The sequence below is a fragment of the Lonchura striata genome, chromosome 10, assembly GCF_050655825.1.
Source record: "Lonchura striata isolate lonStrDom1 chromosome 10, ASM5065582v1, whole genome shotgun sequence".
NCBI classification, from domain to species: domain Eukaryota; kingdom Metazoa; phylum Chordata; class Aves; order Passeriformes; family Estrildidae; genus Lonchura; species Lonchura striata.
In genome coordinates this window covers 11,801,275-11,827,552 of record NC_140712.1, presented here as the reverse complement: position 1 = coordinate 11,827,552, position 26,278 = coordinate 11,801,275, and the positions used below count along the sequence as shown (strand labels likewise).

The following is a 26,278-nucleotide window of genomic DNA, read 5'->3' as shown; positions in this document are numbered from 1 at the left end:
TAAACAGAGAAGTTTAACACCTCTTTAGTGTAACCATGCCAGGAAAACCTACACAAATATTTTTAACCCCAGTCAGACAGGGATTTTTTGGAAGAAGCAATCATCAGTATTGCATTTACATTCTTACCATGCATCTCATCTTTAGTTTTCTTACTTTCTCTGGAATTTTAATGGTCAAATAATATTTACCTTACCTTTTAATGAAATAAACTATAACCTAGCAGAAAGGCAGCAGCTTTTGAACACGTTTTCAATAAGAAAATATTAGAACTTCACAATACCTTCCAGAACCACTGTATTACTTGATGGTTTATGTTGTAGCCATTTTTGTATTTTGTGTGTAGCTTCCAATCAGCCACATCCACATCTCCCAGTCCACACATTAATAACTACACAGATTAAAAAAAAATAAACAATACCAAAGTTTAAGTCAGTATACTAAAGTTTCAACATAATTTGTTTTCTTTTCCATGATATACCTACCTCTAGCTCATTTTCATCAAAAATTTTAATCAGATCCTGTGGTATTAGTTCAAAAAAGCCCTAAAAAAGATGAGGGAGGTTTGTAAAAATCAAGACAACATTATTTTAGCATTTTTAGTCATGAAGAAGGATATTCAGCCAAAGCAATATATCAAATACAGATGTCTGGACACCAGTAGTCCTCAATTTCATTATAGTACTTTAAATTGATTTCTCACATATTTTCTGTGCAACACTGAGTCACAAGCATGGTAGTCTGAATATCACCTATGTAATACAACCTGGACAAAAAAGGGTAAATTGCCTAGTTTAAATCAAACTAATATAATTAAGTTTAATTTCTGCAGAGGTCATTAAATAGTTTGCTCTACAGCTAAAGCTGTCAGTCAGAATTGAGAAATAAGCAAATTTTTCAAGATTAATTAAACACCTCAGTAAAAACATATCAAAATATTTTTAACTCTGAAATAATTCAAAGCTAACTCTGCAAACAGTATCACTGCCTTATTTTTATACTTTAAACAAAATTATTAGTGGGTCTTCAGGGTGTCCAAAAAACCTTACTAGCAGATGCAACAAACTGTTAGAAGAATTTATTTTGTAATTAAAACTATACCTCTTTAAAGGCTGTCATTTGTTTCTGTACTCGGCTCACAAATCTCCACTGAATTACAAGACTGCAAAAATACAAAAAACCCAAACAAAACCACATTTAAAGTAAAAGTGATTTATACACAGAGCAACAACTTCCTTTTGTAAATAAAGCTAACACAGAGCCCCTGTGCTAGAGGGCAATCCACTGAGGTACACTGCACACAGCAGCCACTACTCACTGAATGTAGTCTCTCTTGTTCTTGTTGGTCACAACTATTTCTGATCCGCCACTTTTCAGTTCATGCTGATGGGTCTAAATGCAATGCATAGAACAGGTCTTAAACAAAGTGAATATACTAGAATTCTTATGTTAATATTAGATAATTCATGCAACTCTTGAAGACTGCAAAATCTGAGAACTATGAGAAACGGATCCAGTCACAATCACACAGGTCACCTAATAAATAGAATGTGGTACAGTTTTTAAAAAAAAGTTGTATTATTAAGGGGTGCAATGGGAAACCTCAATTGTTTCTGACCTGCTATAGCACACCACCCAAGACTGCACACAGGTGCAGAGTAAGGCACACTAACTGCATATTCCATGACCCAGCCCTCATTCCAAACCTCAAGGAGAAACAATTACAGAAACCACTTCAGCAAGAATCCCAGTAAGTCAATCAAACTCTTACAATGTGACTTATACTACTAGAACCTCAGAAGACAAATATCTCATTTTCAGTTATCATGGATGTATATTTTCATTGCTTCTTCTCATGATCATGGTTGTTACACAAGACCATAAAGGTTATTATCATTAGATCTAACTGGCAATTTGGAAGTTTTATTCAAGACCTGTGGTATTTCTACATGACTTATCCTAAACAGCTTTGTATGCAATAACAAACTTGTTTATTCTATAGGTTTCTAGTATATCTTAAGAGAAAGGAAACATGTTATCTCCCAGTAATTACAACAGTTTCTAAAGAAACTCATCCTTTCCAGCCAATCACATAAACCCAATCTGTACTCCCCATCAAATAATGGATTATGGATATCTTAGTCTTGGTTGCCTTCAAAGCAACAGTAACATTTCAATGCAAGTAGTATTCAACAAAAGAAAACATAAACAATTTTTTAAAGCTCTGCTTATTTCCAAGTCCTTTATCACACCAGGTTGAAATACACTCACTGCATGAGTGGAAAGAGCTGAGTGAGCAAAGGGGTTTAGGGGTTTTCTTAACACCATACACATAAAATCCCCTAATTTCACAGGTCAAGTATTTTGTTCCATGTTTTTTCTATTCCAGATTACATGAACATACTAACCTGACCAAAAAGTTCTTCATCAACTATGAATCTGAGGTCCAATTCTGTTGGATCATTTTCAAGAATCCATCTCAGAGAATTGTAATATTCACTATCCTAAGAGAAAATTACAAAATAGTAAACACTAAATAAAGTAGCCACCTTATAAACTGCAAGAGGCTCCATGACAGCACAGCGAACATTTCTGCTTAGGGTAATCCTATACTGGATAAAGAGACACTGCAGTTGTACAAAGCTCTGAAGACCTTTAAAACCTGATTGCTCAGCAATCTATGTAAATGTCTCCAACAGCAAAATGGTGGTAAGATGGTATAGCACTATCTGAAACAATATATTTTGGACTCTTCTCTTGTCCCTCATCCTCTATTTATCTTCTTTTTATTGTCAGGCATTACTACAAAGAACCTTGGCAAATGAAAATTAAGATAAAGCCAACCACATCCTGGCTCCATCTAAAGCAGTGTGGCCAGAAGGTTGAGGGTGGTGATTCTGTGTCTCTACTCAGCTGTGCCCAGCTCTGGGGCCACCAGCATAAGGACATGGAGCTGCTGCAGCCAGTCCAGAGGAGGCCACCAAGATGTTATGAGGGCTGGAGCACCTCTGCTCTGGAGACAACCTGGGAGAGCTGGGGGTGCTTGGCCTGGAGAAGAGAAGGCTCCAGGAGACCTTCCAGCATCAATACAGGAGCTACAGAGCAGATGGTGAGAGACCTTCTATCAGGGAGTGTAGTGATAGGATGAGGAGGGTAAATTTAGCTTGGATATTAAGAAATTCTTCCCTGTGAGTATGGTGAGTCACTGGCACAGGTTGCCCAGAGAAGCTGTGGCTGCCCCATCCCTAGAAGTGTTCAAGACCAGGTTGGACAGGGCTTGGAGCAACACCCTTCTAGTGGAAGGGTGCTGCAACCCAAACCATTCCATCATTCTAGAGTACTGAACAAAATCCAAATCAAAACAAAAAAATATCAGGACACATCTATAAATCTATTACTCAGAAACAGACAGCAACTACATGCTGTATTCTTAAAGGGCAGCAAAACCAGTAACAGATTAAAAAGATAGAATAAAAATCACTTTGTCCATGAGCATTCCAGATAAGACCCATTATTAGGGAATCAACCAAACAAAGTCTAAGGGACATGTTTTTCCTCTAAAAATGTTACACTATCACTCAAATATTTTCAGTCTCTGAAATAATTAAATTACATAATCACGAAAAAAAACTAATTTAAAAAACAGGTTAAGATAGGAATCCTGAAAGTATGTATATTCCATTTTAACAACCTCAGTGTCTAAAATATTTTAGGAAAACATCACAGAAAAATCTAAAAATAGACAAAGAGGGAACAGAAACTGTTCCCTTACATAACTCAGAAACACAACATAATATAATTGAAAAGAGGCTCCATTTACCTACAATTCAACTGGCAAAGAGAATTTCAGACACTAATTTCTATTTCATGCTAAGAAAATACAGTTATTGTTTTCAATACAGCTTAACTGACTTGAACCTGAGGTCTAGGTCTTTGATTTTCATTGAAAGTTTTAATTCCTATACAACTTACAGACTTATAGAAGATATAGCCTAAGATATCTTTGAATCGTGAATTTTCAACCTTCAAAATGTCATTAAGGATATAGGTATTAATAAAAAATTATAAATCAACATTAAATTTGTCAACATGATAAAGCAAATTACATACCACAGATTCCATATCATGTAGTGTTATTGGCTTTTGGAGCATCATCTTGTAAAAAGGACGAATAAAAAAGGCTTTAAAGAAGAAGAAATAAAGTTAACAGATACAACTTAGGACTCAAAACACATGCAGTATTAATCTGAATATCACATTACATAAGATAAATACTAACCATCCAAAAGTTTGCCATGGTAAACAGCCATTCCAGCCACACGACCTATAAACTTGAAATAAGAGAGATGATCTTCATTGCAAAGTCCGGAGTTCGGATTGATCTGCAGAGTATAGTTATCTCTGAAGAGTTGAAGGAGGGAACAGAGAAGAGAAAGAAAAACAAAAATGTTGTACTATTGGACCAGTGTCACATTTGAAGATCTGAAAGACATCACTTATTTGATAAATTATTGCTTTTCATGATGATATCTAATATTAAACAATATGTAATAGAAGACTATTAGTATATCAGAAACAACCACCATTAACTACCTCATTAAGTTACAGATACACCAAAGAGGCAGGATTAACTTCCATTCATTTTAAAGCAGAGTAACATTCTCTGAATTACTGGTTACATACTGCCTCTTGTGTATGCAGGAGATGGTTGCAAGCACATGCTTATCCATGCAAAAATGCCATGGCTTATGTTATACTGCTGTATAAAAGCTCTACAAGTATTGTCTCCACACTACTCTTCTGTCAACTGGGTGCAGATTATTACAGTTATTATCAACTAAACCCTCTGATACATTTGCAAGGGCAGCAGGAACCCCATTTTTAAAGAAGCTAGGAGAGCTCTTCCTAAGTTTTCACATCTTCCAGAGTGGTAATACTTACGTAGCTGAATATTCAAACAATCCATAATAAGGATTAAACATTTCTTTAGAGAGAAGGAAGAACCATTCTCTAGCAACTCCTCCGTAGTCTAAACCTTTTTCACCATCAAATTCAATCCAAAGTCTTGCTTTAAGGAAATCTGCTCTTTTTACAGCTATGATTCTTCTGTAAGAATCTTCAAGGATTGTTGTGCGATGAATTTTCATTTCAAACCTATTTGGAATATCACTCTAAAAAAGAGAAACATGAAAGCAAAGATTAATAAAACAAACCCCAAGTATCTTATAGTTTTGCAGAATATGCAAATTCTGAAAATAGACAAAGAGGGCAAAGAAACTGTTTCCTTACATAACTTGGAAACATAACACAGTATGCTTGAAAAGAGGCTCCATTTATCTACAATTCAACCAGCAAAGAGAATTTCAGACATTAACTTCTATTTCATGCTAAGAAAATACAGTTAAAGTAAGTTCTTACTAGTAACAGCATACGGGCAGTTGCTCTGCATGCAGCAAGGCATGGAGTCTCCTCTGACACTGAACATTTATCATATTACACACTTGATTAAAAACAGCTCACAGTTGACACATAGAATTATCTGGAACCATTTTACCTGACTTATTTCACCTTCTAGTTCAATATCCTATAAGCCTAGGTGTCCCATTCTCTTACTTAAGACAAAATACAGATATAGTTAATTCTCAAACTACCGCAATTGTATCGTGTGGCTGAACTCTCTATCTCAGATTCAGATACTAACGTTTGAATGAATGTCAATCTTGCTTTACTAGGAACACAAAAAACAAGGTGCATATATAATTATATATAATTTACAGGCAGAAGGTCAAGCATGGATCTAAACTCAAAGGCTATTACATATGTAAAATATCTCCCAAGGATGTAAAATTTGATTGAACTTGTGCAGACTCATTGTTATCTGGCTGTCCAGATGCTATTTACAGTCTTTTATGCTACATGTTATAAATATACCTGGCACTGCCACTTCAAACTAGAGTTTGGAAACAAGATCCATAAACTTCAGATTTTAAGGCTGACTGCAATTTATTGCAGTCATCCAGCCTGATTATGACAGTAGAGATTTCTACATAGAAAGACTAAAATCTATTCTGAGAACTTTCCACATTCTGACTTTCAAAAACTATTCTATGCTTGATGAGTGATTTCCAAACTTTTCTGTTGCCAGTCTTACTTTCAGGTTCATCACATTTTAACCTTTGAGAATGTCTGCTTTTTAAATTAGATTGCTTACAGTCTTTATTAGTGCATAAAGTCACAAACCCTGCTGTTAAAGCAAATGCTAATTGTTATGAAGTTGGTGCTTCACAAATATATTTGTGATCAGACAGTAAATTTACCTTCCTTTTAAATTTGTTTTCCTTGTAGAGGGGCCTAAACTTCATAACCTTCTGCTGGATTCCTACTGATTACTCACCTGTTTCTTCAATTTCTTTCTGAAAAATTCATATTTCCGCTTATAGTCCCTGGAGTAAGGCACAGCCTTTGGGGGGAGAAAGAAAAAAAAAGTCTCATGTGTCTTGTGAAAAACAGACAACCCATTTAAATTCTGAGATAACAGGAATACATGTTTTACTGAGTGCCAGGGGAAATTTCCAATTTATAAATGCAAGGAATGAAAAGCACTTCTGTATTCAGAACAGAACCACAGAACTTATGCAGTTCTTCCCCACCAGCTGATGTAACTGCCTGAGATCCCTGAGTGGCCCCAATCAAAGTGACCAAAATGCCTTTGGTGACGTCCATAACGCATCCATTTCCCTGCTGGATCATGAGAGACCTGGCTACAAACACCTCTGTTTTCCATGGACAGGGAAGGTTGTTTACATATGCAGGCTATTAATAAACACAGATATCAGCTGAACACTAAAACCCATCTATAATTATAATGCAAACCATCTTTGCAATTAGTTCTGGTAACTTCACACTTCAAATTAAGTATTGAGGCTGGATAATTATTTTTCAGTTGAAAATCAATTTAATTCCTCTTAAAGCCCTTTTTTTTTGTTTTTCTTTTTTCTCTAATTTACTTAATGAACTGAGCTAGTGTGGAGAAGAAATAAATAAAACTTCCTTACACACTACAAAGCCCTCCCCCCCCCCCCCCCCGTCTGTAAGAAAACTTTCTTACTACCATGGAAACTGCTTTTTCTTTCTGGCATTTAAAGACCATTTCCCCAGAGAGCATTCTAAACAGTTTTTAAAAATAAACAAAAATGCTTTGTTCAGACACCCTGAAAGTTTCACTTTCTAGACCGACTAACTGATAAATGACAAGTTTATCTATCAACAGTATTTCTGAAAAACATGAAGATCTACATTAGGAAAGCTTACTGGTCCAGTTATTGCCACATTCTGCAGTCGAGGATCCTCCCATTGTGTTCTCTTTGTATCTGTGAGAAAATTTTAAATTAGTTCCATTAATTCAAATAATGTTCACAAATAAAGTGATGAGTAGGGAAGAATGCTACATTGTACATACTGTGGTTTATGAAGAATATTCTTCCATCAGTGTGAGTTCTCTCTTCCCACCCTGGCTGTAAAAAGACAATTTCATTACACATTTTTATTAGATTTTTATTATAAATTTCTGATCATATAGTGTGCATAGAACTCAACATGATCTGCAGTTATGGGCATTCCTCCCCCAACTACTGTCAGCACTGAAATTCAAAACAGTATTTTTTGTAGGAAAAAAGGAGGCTGCATTTTCTCATGTGCAAATTTCAATAATGTTAATTTAAATAGTTAAATTCTTTCATCTGCAAAACAAGTACAGAATGGTTTACTTACTGGTAATGGACCCAGGTCAACTGGATCTAGGGAAGTCTTTCTCCTCGGATGAGCAGAAATTTTCAGTCTTGGATCTTCCTTTGAAAAGAAAACAAGCAGCATATTAAAATCCCTTTGCTGTTTTGTTTGTAATTTTTTTGTCTTTATTATTTTGTCAAGAATATACCTAGTAACAGTTAGGTAATGGTTGCATATTCTGCAGCCAGAGGAATCCTTGTGGATTCTCAGTCCTCCAGTAATTTACAATGATCTTCTAATAACCTCTCACTTTATTTTATTTACATATAAATATAAATCCCTCATTCAACTCAATTTTTGTGTAATTGAGTCAAATCACTCCTTCCACATGATTTCTGACACATACTTTTTGGGTTTGGTGGGGTTGCTTGTTTTTTTGGTTGATAGGTTGGGGATTTTTGTGGGATCTAGGATGAAGGTCGTTGTGTTAAATGAGTTCTTTTCATCAACCTGGAGAAAAGAATACTCATTTTGAATGAATTTAATGCATTTCTCTTTCCCTTTCAACTGACAGTAACACTGACTTACTCTAGAGATGCTTAAGCCCATCTAATAGCACTGCCAAGTGGAGTGCAGTGCCCCTCTGTGGAACTGCAGCTGTACAGCTCCCTCATCCATATGGTACTTGCACCTGGTCGGCTTTTCTAAGCATTCACAGAAATTTGTGTTGTGCCTTGTGATAAAGTCAAGGTAATGGATTTCCTGTTGAAGGTATGTTTAAATAACTCATTTCTGTGAACAGCTCCTACAAACTACCAAGTTCTGCCATGTCATTTAGGAGGGCTTACATCTGAGAAGCAGATTCCTCTTTTCCTCCTTCTAAAGAGGAAAAAACTTCCTAAACCTTCAAGTACCAATATAATTAGCAAAAGTGATAATCTTCTACCCATGACAGGTTATAATTATAACTTAGCAAGTTATAATTAACTTGGTATTTTTATTACATATCACTCAGACTCACACAGAATATTCTGGGTTGGAAGGGACCCACAAGAATCATGGAATCCATCTCCATGGTCTGTACAGGGACTGAATGCCCCATCTTGGCTTAATTAGAACCATGATCTAACCATGCTCCTGAACAGACACAGCAATCTTGTCACTAAAGAAACACACAGAAGTTTGCTGAAAGCAGCAAAGTTTTGACTCAAGAGGAACTACAATTTCAGTTCATGAGAAGAGTTTTCCATTACCCATGTTGTAGTTTTGGTATTGTGGTCAATAAAGAATGGTCTCCCATTGGGTGCATGTCGCACTTCCCAGCCTTTAGGGAGAAATCCTTGCTCCATTTCAGGCTGCTGCTGAGAAGACTGTTGTGATGAATCACTTGATGTCGCTTGTGGCTGTCTTCCTATAGGAATACTTTGTGCAGCTGACACCTGACTTGTTTCTGCAGCAATCTACAGTAAATGACCAAAAAACATCCCATCAAATCAAAGCCCTGTAAAGCAATCTTTTTTTCCATTAACCTATATTTTTGACAGTTTCATAAAGCAAGTCCCAGACAGATTTCATGACATCAACCACACTGACTAAAAGTTACTGATTGTGCTGAAGGTTTACAGAAGCCTAACCTCCTAAAGTCAGCTACCACTCTCCAGAAGGGAGAGTGACTTGCTATAAACATCACTGTTGCTAACTGTCTGTGCAATCTCTCAGATATTTTATGTGATACTTCACAGTTTATGCCTTTCGCATGTTCTGTTTCAAAGCTGTCTCTCCACTTCTACCATACAACATGTTTTAAAAGTTCAGTAAATACAAACATCAGTAAATTGAAGACAGGCAGTACCTGTACAACTGGTTTTATCCAGGTAGTGGTTCTAGAATTGTGATCTATATAATACGACCTTCCTTTTTCATCCTGTCGTTCTTCCCAGCCTGGGGGTAATCCAGATGAAGTAGGCAGTAACTAAATATTAGTGGTAACAGACAAAAAACAATTAAGGAAACTATGAAACTTACTGTAAAAAGGTTTTCCTTTCAATTTAAAACAACAAAACTATATTCTAGAAGGTTCATTACTTTTATTAGCTGGATAAAATAGATAAGAAGTATTTAAGTAATTTTTGAATAGTATGAAGTAACAGATTTTTATTTATTTGTTTATACAAAATTCAAACTCCTCGCATTAAAAGATTTATTTATATACCTCCTTTAGGTTGATCCAGCCTAGTACTTCTGGCTATGAGATCAGAGTTTGAAGTGTCACCATAAAAGCATAGTGGAATGTGGTATAGCTTTTAATCAGAAGTAAACAATTATAAGGCAAACCATTTGAAAAACGGAACTCATATCATCAGCGCAAGACTACTTCCTTCTGCAGGTTATGCATCAAGATAATGCTAAACAAAGTTGAAACGTGAAAACTTTAAAGCTCAGTTAGACCCATAATTGCCATTTTGTCAGGACAGCTGCCGGGCAAGGAAGGCCAAGTCTCATTTGAAATGTCAGCAGCTAACACAGCTAAAAGCCTATGTTTTTTGAAAAATGACTTACCACTGGATGTGCAGGCTGCTCTTCAAGTCTGTATGTCTGCAGACTACCTCTTCTGCTGGAATGGTTCTTGAAGGAGTGGAGAGGAATGACACATTAGCTATTATTGCAGCTTTAAGGATGGCAGCAAACAGCCAACTATGGTTATCATACTTCAAGCTATTACAGTTCCCATCCTGACCAAATTATTGTATTTCTTTTGAAACATGATTTAATATCATATTTTTTAAATTCTTGTTTTAACAGCTAGAAACATCAAATTCACAGAGTCTATTATAATCTTAGAATGATAGAGGCTTGTGAAATTTTAAAATACTCTAGCAATAGATGTTTTGGCATGTAAAACATTAATTACAAATAGTTACAGTACAATTGAGTTTACAGTACAAAACTTTTTGTGTTGTCAGTAAAGTCTGCAACAGAGCAGAGCTAGCACAACTTTCCAGAGAGTAAATTAGGTCAATAATGAAAAGGTATGAGAATCTGAGATAACCAATTTGAGAAGAGCTTTTAAATCCCTGGACTTTGCCTAAGTGACCACCTTCCTACCTACAGTCACATTTAGATCTCACTTGCTATTTAATTAGGCACCTGTATTTAATTTTGCTCCAGAATTTCCAAAACTATTTGAAGGATTTTCCCCTATCCACATACTACTGAAGTACTTCAAAGGAAAAGCATTATTAACTTCTAAAGTTTTTTTGGTGGTGGGGTGAGGTGTAATGCAGGTGAAAAAAGCCAAGACAGCCATTCTAGCTGACTGAAAATAATTTGAACATCTGCTTCTTTCTTTGCTCAGGCCACCCAAGCAAGCTGAAATAACAGTTTCTTTGCTATCCGCTGAATGCTGAACAGCAGAGATCAAGTGAAGTCTTGTTACTCTCACTTGACTGTTTCCAGCAACACCAGTGATACATTTGTACAAACTCAGATAAACATTGTCAATTCCAAATTTACGTTTGGAAGGGCATTCTTAACATCACACAAACTAATGATTATTTCAATATCAAAATCTAACAGACTACATGGCCTGGGTCACCTCTAAAGGCTTTCCTCAATGGACAGTGGATTTCTCACTCACATATCAAGTTACAAGGCTGTTTGTGGAGCTCAGGTTTCACAGGACAGCTGAGCTTATTTAATTGCTTGCTACCACACCACCAAAAAGTCGAGTTTCACCCTGGCTACATGTTCCGGCTGTTTTCCCTCTGCTACTGTAGCATTTGTTAGACAACCTAGCATGCTGTTTCAGTTGCTCAAACTGCAAAAAAAGCAGAGCTGGGGAGAGTAGTTTTCTGCTGGGTTAGCAAGCTGAACAGCCTCATGCAGAGATCCGGTAAGTTCCACAGCTGGCACAAGGGCAGTGGAACTCTATAGCAAGCTCCCCATTTTACTGCTAAGGAAGCAGCAGGTTTACACAACCCAATCATAAAACCTTATCCCACTATCCAGAATGAAACATGGTCAATCTTAGAACTTTTTGTAATTGGACAAGTAACTCCCATAGCACAACTTGCTTAGAAATAAGCTTTCAAGATACAGATAGATTTTTTTCACTCGTAGTTTTCAGCACTCTACTATTCTAGACTAAGAGGCAGATTTATAGACTGAAAAATAGCTCACACAAATCTCTTTTAACCTCAGGCAGAAATCCATATAAGCAAAGCAGGGAGGAAGAAAATGCTTGCTTAGATGAGATTCTACAGTAAAAAACTATTCTTAAAGTGTGTGTATTTGAGGTGAAATTAAAAATATAATTACTAAAAATTAAAAATAAATTTATTAAAATACTAAAAATTAAAAATATAATTAAAATATAATTCCTATATAATGTATTTATGAATATCATTCAATCAGAACAAGTAGAAAATTAATTTACAGTGTTGGCTGTTGACTGGCCAGTAGCTGGACTTCCAGAGGTAGTAAGTCTGTTATTCAATTCTTCTGCAAGATGACTCTGTATATCACAGCTACTCTGCGAGAGAGGCATTTGAGCATTCTGACTGCTGTACATTGTTGCCTCATCTTCAGTTATAATTTCCCAGCTCTTTAAAAGGAAAACAAAGGGAAAAAATTTTTAAAAAGTAGTTCCAGGTTCCAATTGTTTAAGACAAGCTTTTTGAGTATGCTAGATTAAAAAAATCACTTGCATTTCAGAAATATTTTGAGATGTATAGTTTTACCTCAGGGGAATCTCTGTTGTCTGTGTTCTCTGTATCCTCGGATATCTGTCGCCGGTGAGTGAACACGTGCTGGGCCTCCAGCTGCACACTGCCAAGATCTGCCACAGCCACACTGTCCCTGGTGGGGCAGGGTGGGAGAAGTCAGCAAACAGCAGCCAGAGTTTATCTTTCAACAGTAAGCCAGGCTAACAGCAAAAACATACATCACAGTCATTTTGGCAGAAGAAAAAGAAACAGTCTGGACTACATAAATGAATGTAAACTGTTTAAGACTAATAAATTCATGTCAATGTGAAGTGTAAGCTGAAGAACCAGGCAGCATTCTGGGGTGGGGTAACAAAAAAAAATATAAGGTAAACAATTTAACAAAGTTCTTGATGGGAGGAAAAAAACAGGCTGAAAACCAAAAAATTTAGTTTCCATTCCTGTAGTTATCTCTTCAACTGCAACCAGTTTCTGTTTGAACACACACTTCCAGAGCACAGTACATTCAAAATGATCACTAGCCACTGACCACTGCATGAGGGCTTCTAAGTGAGGGACAGCCCTCTACTAATTTTGAAGCTGTTCACTTTTTATTTCTCCTTGCTTTCAATGTAACTAGGGTGAATTACACTAGCTAATATAAGACTTGAATTTGCAGGCTAGAAGACTTACTGTGCAGTTGGTCTTTTCCACTGTGTTCTTCTGAATTCATGATTGACATAGTAGGTCCTGCCGAGGATGTCTTGTCTTTCTTCCCAGCCTGAAGGCAGTGGAGGAGATTCCTGATGCTGCTGTTGTGGCTGGCTAGCAGCTTCTGGTTGGTCCAATATAATCCACCCAGGCTGAAAGACATAATATAACTATCTTTAATACTACCAAAGTTGAAAAACATCTTAATTTTTCAAGTCACTCCCCCTTTTAAGGTGTAGTTCATCTTAAGCCAGTAAATTTGACTCTGATTTTAGTGTGCTTATTCCTAAAAAAAGACAGGGCATATTATGCAGGCAGAAATATTATTTTTAACTCAGGATCCTTAAATATATTAGTACCAGAAGTTGTTAATTCCAGGAAAATAAACAGCATTCACAGAATACATTAAAAGCTTAAATATTGTCATTTCATACATATGCTGAGAGTATATGAGGCAGATGAACACACCCTTCTGTAACAAAGTTTAATAACAGCAAAGGTGGTAATGCTTTGGAATAGAATTAAGTCTGGAAAAGAAATCAATTAATCTACATTGAATGTGCTTAAAAAGATCACACATATATGGTAGGCAAGATCAAAATGTCCCTATGGGCTAGATAGAGTTGAAATTCTAAAACCACAGAGATGTTAGTGTCTGTCTGGGGTCAAACAACATTAAACAGTACCTACAACAGAGACTTAACCACTTTAAATTGTATGCATGAAATACAAGCAATCACTTTTGACTGGTTTGTTTCTAAAACACTATTTATAGCTTAGTGATTACTAATATACATTTTTCAGCAATAAACACATTTTTCCCCACCTCTAATTCTTCAGCCTGTTCTGTGGTTTCTTCTTCAGACCCATTGTTTTTAGGTAAGTAAGTCATTTTTAATCTGAGGTGGCCTTTAACTCTTGATTTATGGCTGCAGAAGAGAAAATAAAACTATCTTATTGTGCACTTGTAAAACAAAATAGCTGAAATTATAGTGTACATTAATTAAGTTCTATAATACCACTGAGGCTTCAGACTTCTGAATACATTAAGTATTTGAAATAATGCTGACTTTTAGTAGAACATCAGTATCTTAGAAATAGCTACTCAAATTTCTTTGATGGAAACAGAAAAACTTAGAAAATACATATGTAGTTACAACTAATTACATAAGAGCATTGTTTAGATATAAAAATCAGAATTTCCATGTAGTATTTACCTTCTTGGATGAAGAACAAAATCCTTAAATGTATATGGTCTCTCCATACTTGGATTTTCTGTCTGGAATTTTTTTCAAGAAAAATCTTTAACAATCATTTGAAATCAAAGAAAACTATCAGAAATTTAAAGTTGATTTCTTTAAAGGCCTTATAACATTTTAAAACTTAAATTACAGGTTCAGGTACAGTAACAGCAATACCAGCTTTAATCTTAGCAGTCAGACCAATACTCTGTTTCAAGAAAACAACAACTACCTTTCAGTGCCCATGCACATTACAGAACGAAACACTTGCTCTTGGAAAGGGTTTGCCATGGTTGATACCCTGTTTTTAAGAAAGTTTCTGATAAATCTGTTATTATCTGCTAATGTTTTGAGACTTCAGAAGAAAATGAAAAAGCTTATTTATTTTGATGTTCTTAATATTTCTTCACAACTGATTATCTGTCTTGCAAAAGGATTACAAGAAACGGAAAAAATTGACCAAAGCCACAGTAGCTCTATTTCCAACTTACCCTCTTTTTTGTATCTATTTATGTGAATAAAGAACAGTAAAAATAAATTTACAGACTTTAAGGAAATATTTAAAGACATGATAAATAATTACAATATCTTCTTGAGACTGTAAAACTATGGAAAAGCACTCCAGTATTGAAAAACAAGGTAACCTACACTGTTTTAACCTACACTGTTTTATAAATATCAGCACTGAAAATCTCAAATAGATCTACAAAATAAAACAAAGAGCCCACAGAGCAGGAGAATTTAATCACTTTATTACCAGTATTGTTAACTTCCTTAGATGACTAACAGAGTGCATATAGAAATATTTTTTTCCCTTTTGTAGTCTTAAAAATAAACAAAAAATACAAACCGGTAACTGATAAAGAGGAATATCCACTTGTCCAAGAAAATCATCTCGAGTCTACAGAAAACAAAAACAAACACCACAGAAAGTTGAAAGCTGCAAAGTGTTTTAAAAACATTGTCTCCCGCACCCTGACAGCACACTAATGCTTTCTTAGAACCTGAAGGCACTTTTGAATTATAGGCAGTAACTTGTTCTGTACAGAGCAAGTTCTCATTGACCCAACATGGACAGCCTTGGACAGTTCTGCCTTCCTCAAAACAAAAATTGAGGGAGCTGGAGGTGGAGATTTAGGCTGTTTACTAAATTATATAGGCTAATGTTAACAAAACAGGAGAGCTGCTCAGCATCAGGACTGAGACTGTCAGTATCTCCAGTAGAAACACTGTCCTAAAGGACCCTCCTCCTAGGAGCACCCAACATTTTCCATAAACTGAGGCAGCTGTTTAAAACAGACATGTATAAACATTTTTTTCTTTTCCAAATCATCCAACTACTGTCAAAGCTAACAAGAAGCAAAAGTAAGTATAATCTGTGGTAAGTGCTCTGGAAGTTCCAGCAATTCCAGTGATCCCAAGCTTGGCATGAAAATCTGTTAGAACTATGAAAAACTACCTTCTGTCTACACACATTGCAGGGTTTAATTTTATCAATGACCATACAAAAGATTTTACCTGACCTGGATGTCTGGACTGTCCAGCTGGGACCAGACTATGAACTCAGCAACTGCCACACCAGGACAGGGACTGACAAAACACAGCAATTCAAGTATGGCTGCACACCTGAATTTTCATCATGGATTTTTGTTTGCCAGAGAAATTATAATTTAAGTAATCTACACAGGTAATTTCAGTATTCACCAATAATCACCAACAGCAGTACTTGACTACTTGCTGAATTACTGGAACATGTGCTACATTGCTTCAATTAATTAATGATTTGGAAACCTTTGTGAACCTCCACAAAAGCAAATGTATTATAAGGGTCATTTAACATGAAGACCTATCAGTGCCTGTGGAATAAACTCAGGCCAGCATGGAATTTTTTTGAGGTATTTATAAGCTTAAGCTTGAACCACCCCCCACACCCCCCCCACTAAAACAAGACCACACTTCTTTGCACAAACTGAATAAGAAGCTGTAAAAATCTTCAACTCTGTGGCTCATGCAACCTCTGAAATTCTAGGCTTCCTGATTTTTCTAGCTAACAAAAAAATTGGTGCCTATTCTTTCTAAATCTGTTGTTGCATTTATTCAAACTAATCACCCCAGAATTTTAATGTTTACCCATAAAACTTTTCACCACAAGGCTCTTCAGCTTGCTAAAATCTACTTCCTTCACCTCAAGGCAAAACCATGTGTTCCAATTTTCTTCTGGAAAACTTACTTCCATTTTCAATTCAAATGTTTTACAGCCTTAAAACTCCAGCCCAATCCTATCCATTTTTTGGTCCCTCTGATATTAAAGTATAGGTATTTCTTGAAGCAGTTCTTTTTGGCTTAGTAATTATTTTTGCCTTAGCTCTGTTGTCCTAAGTTCAACCATTTAGTGTTTAAATCATACATGTATTTGGAGAATCAGTGTCTCACATGGGTCTCTAATTTTTACACCTTCAAAAAGCACAACTAGATTGTCATGGGTGGTAAAAACCAGAAATTTGGAGACACATCACTTCAAATTCAGTTTGCAGCATGGATGCAATGTTCTGATCTGAAGGGAACAAAAATGAAGATACATACAAAACATCCAGTTTTAATCCACAAACTCATTTGAGATAGAAAGCTACAACAGGTTTCATACCTGTGGAGGCTTCCCTGAACTACAGAAGGAAAACTTTCTGTGTTATTATGGACCACAGGATTAAGGAAAAAAATATATATCATTTTTGCCTATGAGGCTTTTTTTTTTTTTTTTAATGGCATGGCACATACCTTAGGCATGTTAAAAGGCTTAGTATTTGTAAAGTTCTTGGCAATCTTCAAGTGGAACATGCCTTCCAAATAAATTATTGGAATGTGGGACAAAAGTTTGCTCTATTTTAGAAACCCTCAGAACATTGTGTTTGTTACCAGCATAATTTAAGTATGGGCTCCTGTTATTCACTTTATTATTCTGCTGTCTCTCCTCCTATTTTTAGCACAGTTAGCCTCAATAACCAAGTCTTTAACAGTACTTTCTCCTCCAGCCAGAAAGCACAACCCTGAGTGGAGATTTTTGTTGACCTCCAAACAACTACCACATAAATCAGATAGCAGGAATGATCTCCAGCAATGTGCTCCCCCATGACAAGCTGAATAACTGCCTGCCAAGAGGTGCCAAAGCAGCTTCGCACACAGAACAACTAAATGCCAGCAGAGCTGAAACTGTTTGGATCTCTGCTTCATCTGAGCAGGCAATACACACAAGTGGGTCAGTTGTTCTTGTCAGCTTCTAATTTCTTAACAGCCAGAGAACTCAAACATTCTGCTTGGCATAAACCTCAATTAATGATATACTGCACTAACAGAGAGGCCTTGTATTTTACTGATTCACTGGTTTAGTCTATAGAAAGTTATTAAAAACAGGTGAGGACAGACAGCTGCTGTACACAACTCATTTGAAGAGCTCCAGTGCAGTGCCAAAGCATTCAAAGAAAAGCACCAAAAAACAGTAATTCTGTTCAAAACGCATTTTCATCTATTTTATGAATATATGCTTACTAAGTTTTAGATTTTGGACTTTTTTTTCTGCAATTCCCATCAGAATTGCAGAAATCTAGAAGTAGATTTTAAACTGACACGCTTATCTGAGTTCTGCAATTAACTGCAGTGCTAAGAGCGTATCCCAAAATTTATCAGGTTTGAAAATGGGTCACTGAATTTAATGCCTTTCTTAATTGCTGGATTCACCACACAGCCTTTTGAATTAGTTCTTGTATAAGACCAGGGTGCTGAAATAACAAGAAATTTCTCTACCGATTTTTGTGACAAATGTTTGGTGGTATTAATGCATTAATTAGAATCCAAGCATATTCCCAGTCTTTTTCTGAATAAACAGGCAGCTAGTTGTGCAAAGGTTGGTCTTTGCACAGAAATCCACAGCTGTATGGCAAAGCAAGAAAGTATACAGCTCTTATTGAAGGGAACATAAGTATCAATTCAAATTGAAAAAACAAACAGTGATCTGGATTATCGCTGCTTAAGAAAACATGAGCTCAATAGATGCCTTATAAAACCAACATTCTTCTTGCTTAAACACCCAAACATCAACATTAGTTACAAGCTTGATGAGGATGAAAACAAACTTTCCTGAGCTACACTAGCAAATTCAAGTATTTTTCTTTTCATACTGCGCTGATTGTATTATTTGGTTCTCTTAAACTCTAAATTGAAAAAAGTGAGCATTTTTTTCTTCCATAAAATACTGCCAGCATATGCTATTCATCATGAAAAAGTTAGTTTTGAAAAAACAAGATTCAATTATGACATTAAGATTGTACCAAATTCACAGATTCCACAAGTAATATTTTCTCTATCTTGCAATGCAATAAATACTTGGTTGCATGGAATTCATTACAGTCCCAGTCTCCAGTATTTTTAAGGAGGATCTGTGGATTGTGAGGAGAATTTTTTTTAATGACACGTAGGCATTTGTATTGCTATCTATGACACAGAGATATAAGACCCTATCAGCATTTTCAAAAGGGAGAATACATACTGTTAGGCCAAGGGTTATTACACAACACGTGTTTCTGCAGCACCTTCAGCCCTGCTGACTGTTTCAACAGCAAGGTGTCAGCACAACATGCCTCAGCAGTTTTACCATCTGCTTAACAGAGAGCATTTAGAAATGACACTGAGGTCATTTTCACTAATTCTCTCTCACTTCCAAAGATATCTTCAGACAACTGCTTATCTGAAGACCAGAGTAAAAGTAACATCTGTTTCTCCATTTATAGCTTACACATTTTATATAGCACCAAAATCTTACCACTTCCTTAGATGTTCATATTGAGTTTACAGCACTTTTACAACAACATTCATATATTAGTGTACTCAATGTGTGCTGCTGCAAGAACTTGTCCTTAAAAGTTTATTAACAATGCAATTTAAGATAGCTTTTGGTTTTTTTTTACACAGTTCACAGGAAGGCAAGCTGTCTAATATAACCAAAGCATACTTCAGAACAATAAACAGAGAACACTAAGTTATTAATGCATTGATTTTATTCATCAGGACTTGGAGTCCCTTTGCTTTGATGTATGCATGTGCCAAATGAGCTACCCTATAACAAGCAGGTATATTACATTTCATGAAAAGTCAAAACCAATCCAGACTCGTCCTCCGGTGTTAAATCTGCCAATATTCACCACAAAAACTTTAGAAAACAGTATCAAATATTTAATTAGGTACTATTTCAACAAGTCATTCCTGACATCAAGTCAGTTAGCTTCATAACAGTATAAAAACATAAAATGCTTTCATCTGTTTGTGAAAGCTTTTTTTGCCATATCTTAATACTTCAAAGAAAGTGTGAAAAACAAACTCTTGTAGTAACAATTCCAGGCACACTTTCACCTTTACAGTGTTAAATGGAGAACCACTTATCACTATAAAGCTTAAAACAGAAATGTAAAACTCTATGAAATGGCAAAACTGCAGGTGTAATTTGCTCCCAGAAGTAACAACTGATAAACTAGATATTGCAGATGTTTACTACAATGGCTAATTAACACATTCAGCTGAAGGACTTAATAGTCAATCAACTTTTTGCTTTTCAGAGCAAGAGGGAAGAAATAGAATTAAAAATAAGACACACTACTTTTTCCCAAATTATGCTTCCCCAAAACTGGAGCATGATGCAGACATACTCCAGCTTTTTCCAGAAAACTGGACCGTGTCTGCATCATGGTCTCACTCCTATGAAGTTCACTTGATCCAGTTCAGGATCACACAGAAACAAAGTCAGGCTAAACCTAGAAGCTGCTTTTCAGCCTTAAATTAAATCAGTTGGCCAGGGCTCTACAGGTATCTGGCCACTTCTTAGAGAACGAGCCTAAAGCAGTGTTGGAGCAGGCTGTATGGCCTCACCCTGTTCCAAAGTCATTCCAGCTGTTTTCAAAAGCATTCCTAAGTCTACTGTTGATGCAAATGCAGCATCAGTGCTAACCCAGGACTGCCCTGTGCCTGGGCACCAGCACACAGCTAGGGCCCCTGCCAGCCACACCACAGCTCCCCACACTCAGCTGCAGTCCTCAGCCACTGCTGAACAGGAGTCTCAAGCCCCACCTATCGACCTCCCCCAGCCCCACGCCTAAACCTCTTGCTGCCAGGTGTAAGGGGAGATACAGGACCCAGCTAGAGCAGAACTCCGTGGCTGGGTTTGTTTTGAGGTCTGCTGTGCTCAAGCTATAAATCCCACCTGTCCAAAACCAGTCTGTATGAACTGACTTTGGACGCCTCAACCTCTAATGACAAAAGGTGACCACAACACAAATAATCCAACCACAATCACTTTTCCAACAAAACAGTATTACAATGTATTTCAGACAAGCTCAACGACACTACCAAAGTTATATTACACTTCCCAACATAGTTTTATTTGCCTATGATTTGTCAGATGCTAACCACTTCAGATTTCTCATTAATAAGCTAAATATTTGTCCCAAAACAAACTTAGTAGAAACAATAATTAGTAGAATAACTGGCTAATGTAGAAACTCTATTGAAAAATAAGTAATGTTCATAATAAATTCTGGAATTCCTTTTCCTTCAAAGAGCCCTTGTACTTTGATGTTACAGAAGAAGCCATCTCCCTTATGCTAGGAAAATCACTGATTGTCAGAGAAATAACCAGGTCTGAAAGAATCCAGTTCTGTGTTTCTTACCACATTCCTCTTACTGAGTAGCTGAAGTGTCTCATTTGCATTTTAATACACCCTAACTTCAATGACTCCAAGTCTGTATGTGATTTCAGCCAGGAACTTGCTGATGTCCTTCTTAAATTCTGTTTGCTTATGTTACAGTTGATACAGCTGAAAGCAGCCCAAGGTCTCAAACAATAATTGCAGCTATTTGTAGACTTCTCACTTTATTGTAAACTATCATGACAGAAAAACAGAATGATGCACTCTCTTGAAACAGATTATTATAAACCCATAAATTAACAGTGCAATGAGCTACAAACATTTTGCTGGCCGCATTCCCGAATCAGCATGTTCTGTTTGTCACAGGGAATAAGGAAAAAAGTACACTTGAAACAGAGACACTTCACAGAAATGCAGGGCAGTCCCCTTCAGACAAGGGTGAAAGTCAGTCATAAGCAAATTACTTGACTGAAAAGGCCACTCAGTTTTGCTTACTTGCTTAATCTATGAAATTCATCCACTTCTGGAAGATGAGAAAACACGTGTTGGAACACAGAAGAGCACTCTGCCAAGGGTGAGGGGAGAGCATTTCTACCACTTGATCCTCTGTGGCTGCAAGGGCTGAGCAGGCACCAGAGAGCCTGGGGGTCAGATTAACACTCTGCCTACCCTTGTATCCTTTCCGTGTAATGGCTGAGAGCAGATGCTTAAGGAATAATAATAATAGTGGCAATTAAGAACAGTACTTCCTTTGATACAACCCCCAGTTTCCAATGAGTAAGTGGTCATGGACCTCTTGATCCTGACATTACAACACATATTGAAAATACCCTTTCTTCAACTTACCTAACTTCTTAAAATCTTTTTTTACTTTTGATATGCAGATCTTGAGACAATTTGCTCAGCAACACATAAAAGAACATATTTTTTTAAAAGTACGAATGGAAAAATTCACCTCTCCTAAAGTATAGTTTTATAAATTCCCTCTATACCACCTTTTTTTATTTCCAAAGCTGAAAAACCTCTGGCCTGCTTAGTGTTACTCCTCACATAAAACTCACCCCAGTCTTGCAATCCTTCTTTTTTTAGTTCTGTTGTCCATGCTTCCTGAAAAAGGACCACCAGAAATATACTTGCCATGCACCTATGTGGATTTGTACAATTCCATAATGGTGGTTTTAAGTTTTTTATCTTACTTCTTCCCTAATAAATCCTAAGCTTTTATTTGCCTGTCAACAAGATCTGAGCTGACATTTTCAGCAAGTCTTTCCCCATGACACAAACCATTTCCTGACCAGTATAGGAGGCCATCACCAAGCTGCTTTTCATGTGTGCAATACTTAGCATTTTTCAACACTGATTTCCAAATTGCCTATTTGGAAAAATAAAAAAAAAGAAATTAAAGCAATGATCATGAGCTCATATCTGAAAGCCTGCAAGTTCTTTGGCTAGTGAGAAGTAAAGAAAGAATGTCTATAGCTTGCCCTGTGAACAAGTTTTACTTTAACACATTCTTGTAGGTATACCACTTTTTAAAAAACAGAGTAACTATAGCTTGTGGCAACATTAAAGCAGCCACAGTATCAACGTTACCCACTCTCTCATGGAAGACTAAAAGCACATGAATCACCCTGAAGGCTGGATAATTACATATTTACATAAGCTGTTTCAGGAGGCCTGCTCTGCATGGTTTTGCAGTTTTAGTTTCCCTATTTTTTTCTGGCATGAGAAACCTGCCCAAATTCAGTCAGCTCCAGACTATAAACAGAATTAGGCTAATCATAATCTCCACAGAGCACAATCAAATAAGGTTTTTCCTTAATATGTACATGAAATGTTTGCTGAGGACTGTGAAGTGCTAGAGCTTTAATATACTGGTATATTCAAGTATCTGCTTCCTCACAGTATGATGGTATTCTGAAAGTTACATATGGCTCATAGTTGCCAAATACAACCTGCAAAACCTGAAAAACTTCAGGGATCAAGTTACTACCAAATAATGTTATTTGATCACTTCCTTTGCATCACTTTCCAAATGCATCCATGTAGCAGGCTGCAAGATCTATCCCATCCTTTGCGTGCCATCTTTTTCTTCCCCTGAAGAAGGACTGCTAATCAAAAGCTAATCAAAATGAAGAAAGGTAGAGAAGATGCTGTAACTAAACTCTGTGTAATTAAACTCTGTGTTTAAGCAATATGAAAAACAAAAAATTAACACCAACTACTAAAGCACTACAGGTCATTGCCACTTAAAGCACAGAAGCAGGAAATTACCTACAACTAATTATAAATTGTTCATTATTGTGATTAACAGCTTCCACCGTGTTCCCTTCAATGTATGATGTATATGTCAGCTTCTAAAATTGTTGTCTGAGACACAACACAAGTGCTCTTATGTGATTGAAGTCTAACATAGTCACCCCCACAATTCCTCAGAAAGACACCACCTTCCTTTCAAGCCAACTCTCCCTGACTGAACTGACAGACCATGACACAGCAATGCACCACATGGTCCTGTAATGTGATCCTCCCAGATACGCAATACTGAACAATCTGAAAATTAGACTATGAGGTTACCATAGCACAGTAGCATGAAGTGATACCAATTTGTGGTTTGCTTTGTATTGCCTCCATAATCTTCTTCTGCTTTTGCTGCTCCTTTTCCACACTTCCTTGCACAGGTTTGGGACACTGATACACATGCAGCCCTTTGCTCCATGTGCAAAGCTGGAGCTGAGCCACAGCTGTCCTTCCCTTCTCTGCGTGCTTCTCCCTGGCTGGATCACTGCTTTCTGGGAGGGAGCTATGCTATGACAGAAGCTCTATGCCTAAGGAGAATGCAAGCAAGAAGACAACCTCAGACTATCCAGCACAGCATTTATCAAGGGAATCACAATCTTACATACACAGGTTCTGGTCCCCTCAGCATGTTCAGATCAGTTGGGAAGTTATTAAAGAGATAAATCCTCACACACAGTCCCTCAAATTACTGTTTTACTAAATTTAAATTTAGTACAGCAAGATTCAAATAGCATCTTTTATGAGGACAAATGTGGGAATCCAGAGCTTCCCTCTGGCTGCCCTGGCAGGTCTGGGACCCTGGCAGGGAGTCAGGAACCCCCCTGTACAGAGCCCCCAGAGACACTGTCTGTGATCTCTGACCATGGAAAAGAGTTTTCAATCTTACAGGATGAATTACAAGCTCTGAGTTTTTGATGCAAGTAATAATTAAGTGTAGCACGGGTGCAAAAGTAAAATTTTAGGATTCTAGATGAGGGGTTCAAAGGGGACAAGATGGAGGAAATTGGGTGTGTCTTGTCCTTTTTCTCCTTCTTCATGCCCTCCATGAAGTGTTGACATTTTTCTATTGGTTTAGGCTGGGGACACACTGTTCAACGTAGGTGACAGAATTGGCACGTTATTGTAAATCCAGCCCAGGGAGTTTCTGGTATTTAATGTTTGTAACATCCCACTGAAGGCAGAGCCCCACACGCTGCCCTGCAGGACAGAGCTGGGCAGGGCAGCAGAACATGTGAGAGATAAACAGAATAAACAACCTTGAAACCAGCACAGACCAATTATGGCTTCTTCTTTGGCAAAGGGGCAGAAAGACAGACTTTCTACAATCTCAGAATCATCAATACTTCAGATTCTGACAGAAAAAGTTCCAGGATTTGGTGAAAAAAGCTTGAGAGTTCCAACTAAAAGGTTTCCCTTATATGAATCAGAGTAGAAAAACAATTTGGTTATTTTACACCATCTCTGAAGTTTGGCATTTTCTTTCCTTCAAAACATGTCATTTCAAAAACTAGAGACAAAACTCAAGCAAAATTACTTGTAAGGCCTATAACACAATTTAGTCCCTCAATTGTATAAAAAATTATTTTAAAGGAATACAGCTGCTGAAGTAGATTTGCAAATACATTTACAATATTCACATTATCCAATAGAGAGTGATACTGATGGGGAAGGAATATTTACTGTCAACAGGAATGTCAACATGATACTACACTTGTGGGAGAAGTTAACAGAACTTTTAATTTTTTATAAGTTTGTTTATTTTTACAAGAGCTGGAACTATAGTCACTGTTTCTGCCTTTCTCTCTACCTCTTTGACTTTATGTATGTATGATGACAAGTAAACTGTTCCCTTACTCACTCCTACCCTCCCAGTCCACACCTGTGATGTCAAAATGCTTTAGTTGCAGATTTACTTCTACCCTAAGCAGACAGATGCACTAAAAAAAACCCAACCAAACCCAAAACAATAATGAAAAAACCCAACACATTAAAGCAGAAATACACAGTTGAGGACAACCTTCAATGCTGTAACCATGGGCTTCTTTCTTTCTCCTGCTTCACATAAATGAAATTCCAGTATCTACTAGAGAACCTATTCAATAAGTTTCCAGTAAAGACCAGCAGTCACACACTGGCCACCACCATTGCCCATTTTGTAACTTAATTAAAAATAATCCAAAGCCAGTTGTCATAGAAATGGTGTTGATTTTTTTTTAAGCCAGCCTTTAACAAGCTGTTGATTATGGAAAGCAGGAAATGTGATCCGAGGTGGCTGAAGGCTGGTAGCAAGGCACAGAAGAAAAGAATGCATGGACCTTTTGCTGCTTCAGCCTCTGGAGGCTCTAACCACAGCACTGATTTGATTTCATGGCTGCCCTGTACAGATAGCTGACATTACTAAATGCTACTCCAGTATCAACTTGTTAAATTTGAACCCAGACTCAGCATATCAATATACTAGGCCAGACTAACTGGAGTCAAGAGAAATATTTTGGGAGTTGTTTATTTTTAAATGAGTCACAATACACCATGATAATTAACTGGACTATGTAATTAAATGATTGCCATAGAATCAGTTGTATTGGTCACAAAGACTAATAACAAATGCAATGGTATTTATCTAATTTATTCCAGTGAATTACTGAACTGCTGTGAAGTCAACTATGGTTTTTGCTTGGTCTGGTGGAGGAAGCTTTTACATTTTTGATAACATGTTTTATAGAATATTTACCCATTTACTCATTTTACATAAAAACTGGAAGTAGCCATTTGAGGACTGAAAAATTTCTGTACCTGATGTTTGTGTCAATCCACTGTCAACACTGCTCTTGGGAACTGAAACAAAGTGTCCTAGGAGGTTTGCTGGAAATGTTAGCTAACAGTCTAATCCCAAATCTGGATTAAAAT

The 26,278-nt window shown here is 36.8% G+C and overlaps 1 protein-coding gene across 4 annotated transcripts in view; it reads right to left on the bottom strand.

Annotated features, from left to right (window-relative positions):
* NEDD4 (NEDD4 E3 ubiquitin protein ligase) overlaps positions 1-26,278 on the bottom strand; it is a 51,739-nt gene that overhangs the window by 4,489 nt on the left and 20,972 nt on the right. For all 4 annotated transcript variants that reach the window (XM_021537405.3, XM_085588281.1, XM_021537404.4 and 1 more), the window contains 21 exons: positions 15,232-15,282; positions 14,358-14,419; positions 13,967-14,069; positions 13,123-13,292; positions 12,466-12,583; positions 12,162-12,329; positions 10,286-10,351; positions 9,579-9,698; positions 8,980-9,186; positions 7,769-7,846; positions 7,458-7,512; positions 7,310-7,368; positions 6,393-6,458; positions 4,940-5,169; positions 4,278-4,399; positions 4,109-4,179; positions 2,407-2,502; positions 1,317-1,390; positions 1,100-1,160; positions 484-543; positions 282-389 (listed from right to left, as the gene is read on the bottom strand). In XM_021537405.3, the coding sequence (XP_021393080.3) occupies positions 282-389; positions 484-543; positions 1,100-1,160; positions 1,317-1,390; positions 2,407-2,502; positions 4,109-4,179; positions 4,278-4,399; positions 4,940-5,169; positions 6,393-6,458; positions 7,310-7,368; positions 7,458-7,512; positions 7,769-7,846; positions 8,980-9,186; positions 9,579-9,698; positions 10,286-10,351; positions 12,162-12,329; positions 12,466-12,583; positions 13,123-13,292; positions 13,967-14,069; positions 14,358-14,419; positions 15,232-15,282 (2,145 nt within the window). The remainder of the gene's footprint in view (positions 1-281; positions 390-483; positions 544-1,099; positions 1,161-1,316; positions 1,391-2,406; positions 2,503-4,108; positions 4,180-4,277; positions 4,400-4,939; positions 5,170-6,392; positions 6,459-7,309; positions 7,369-7,457; positions 7,513-7,768; positions 7,847-8,979; positions 9,187-9,578; positions 9,699-10,285; positions 10,352-12,161; positions 12,330-12,465; positions 12,584-13,122; positions 13,293-13,966; positions 14,070-14,357; positions 14,420-15,231; positions 15,283-26,278) is intronic.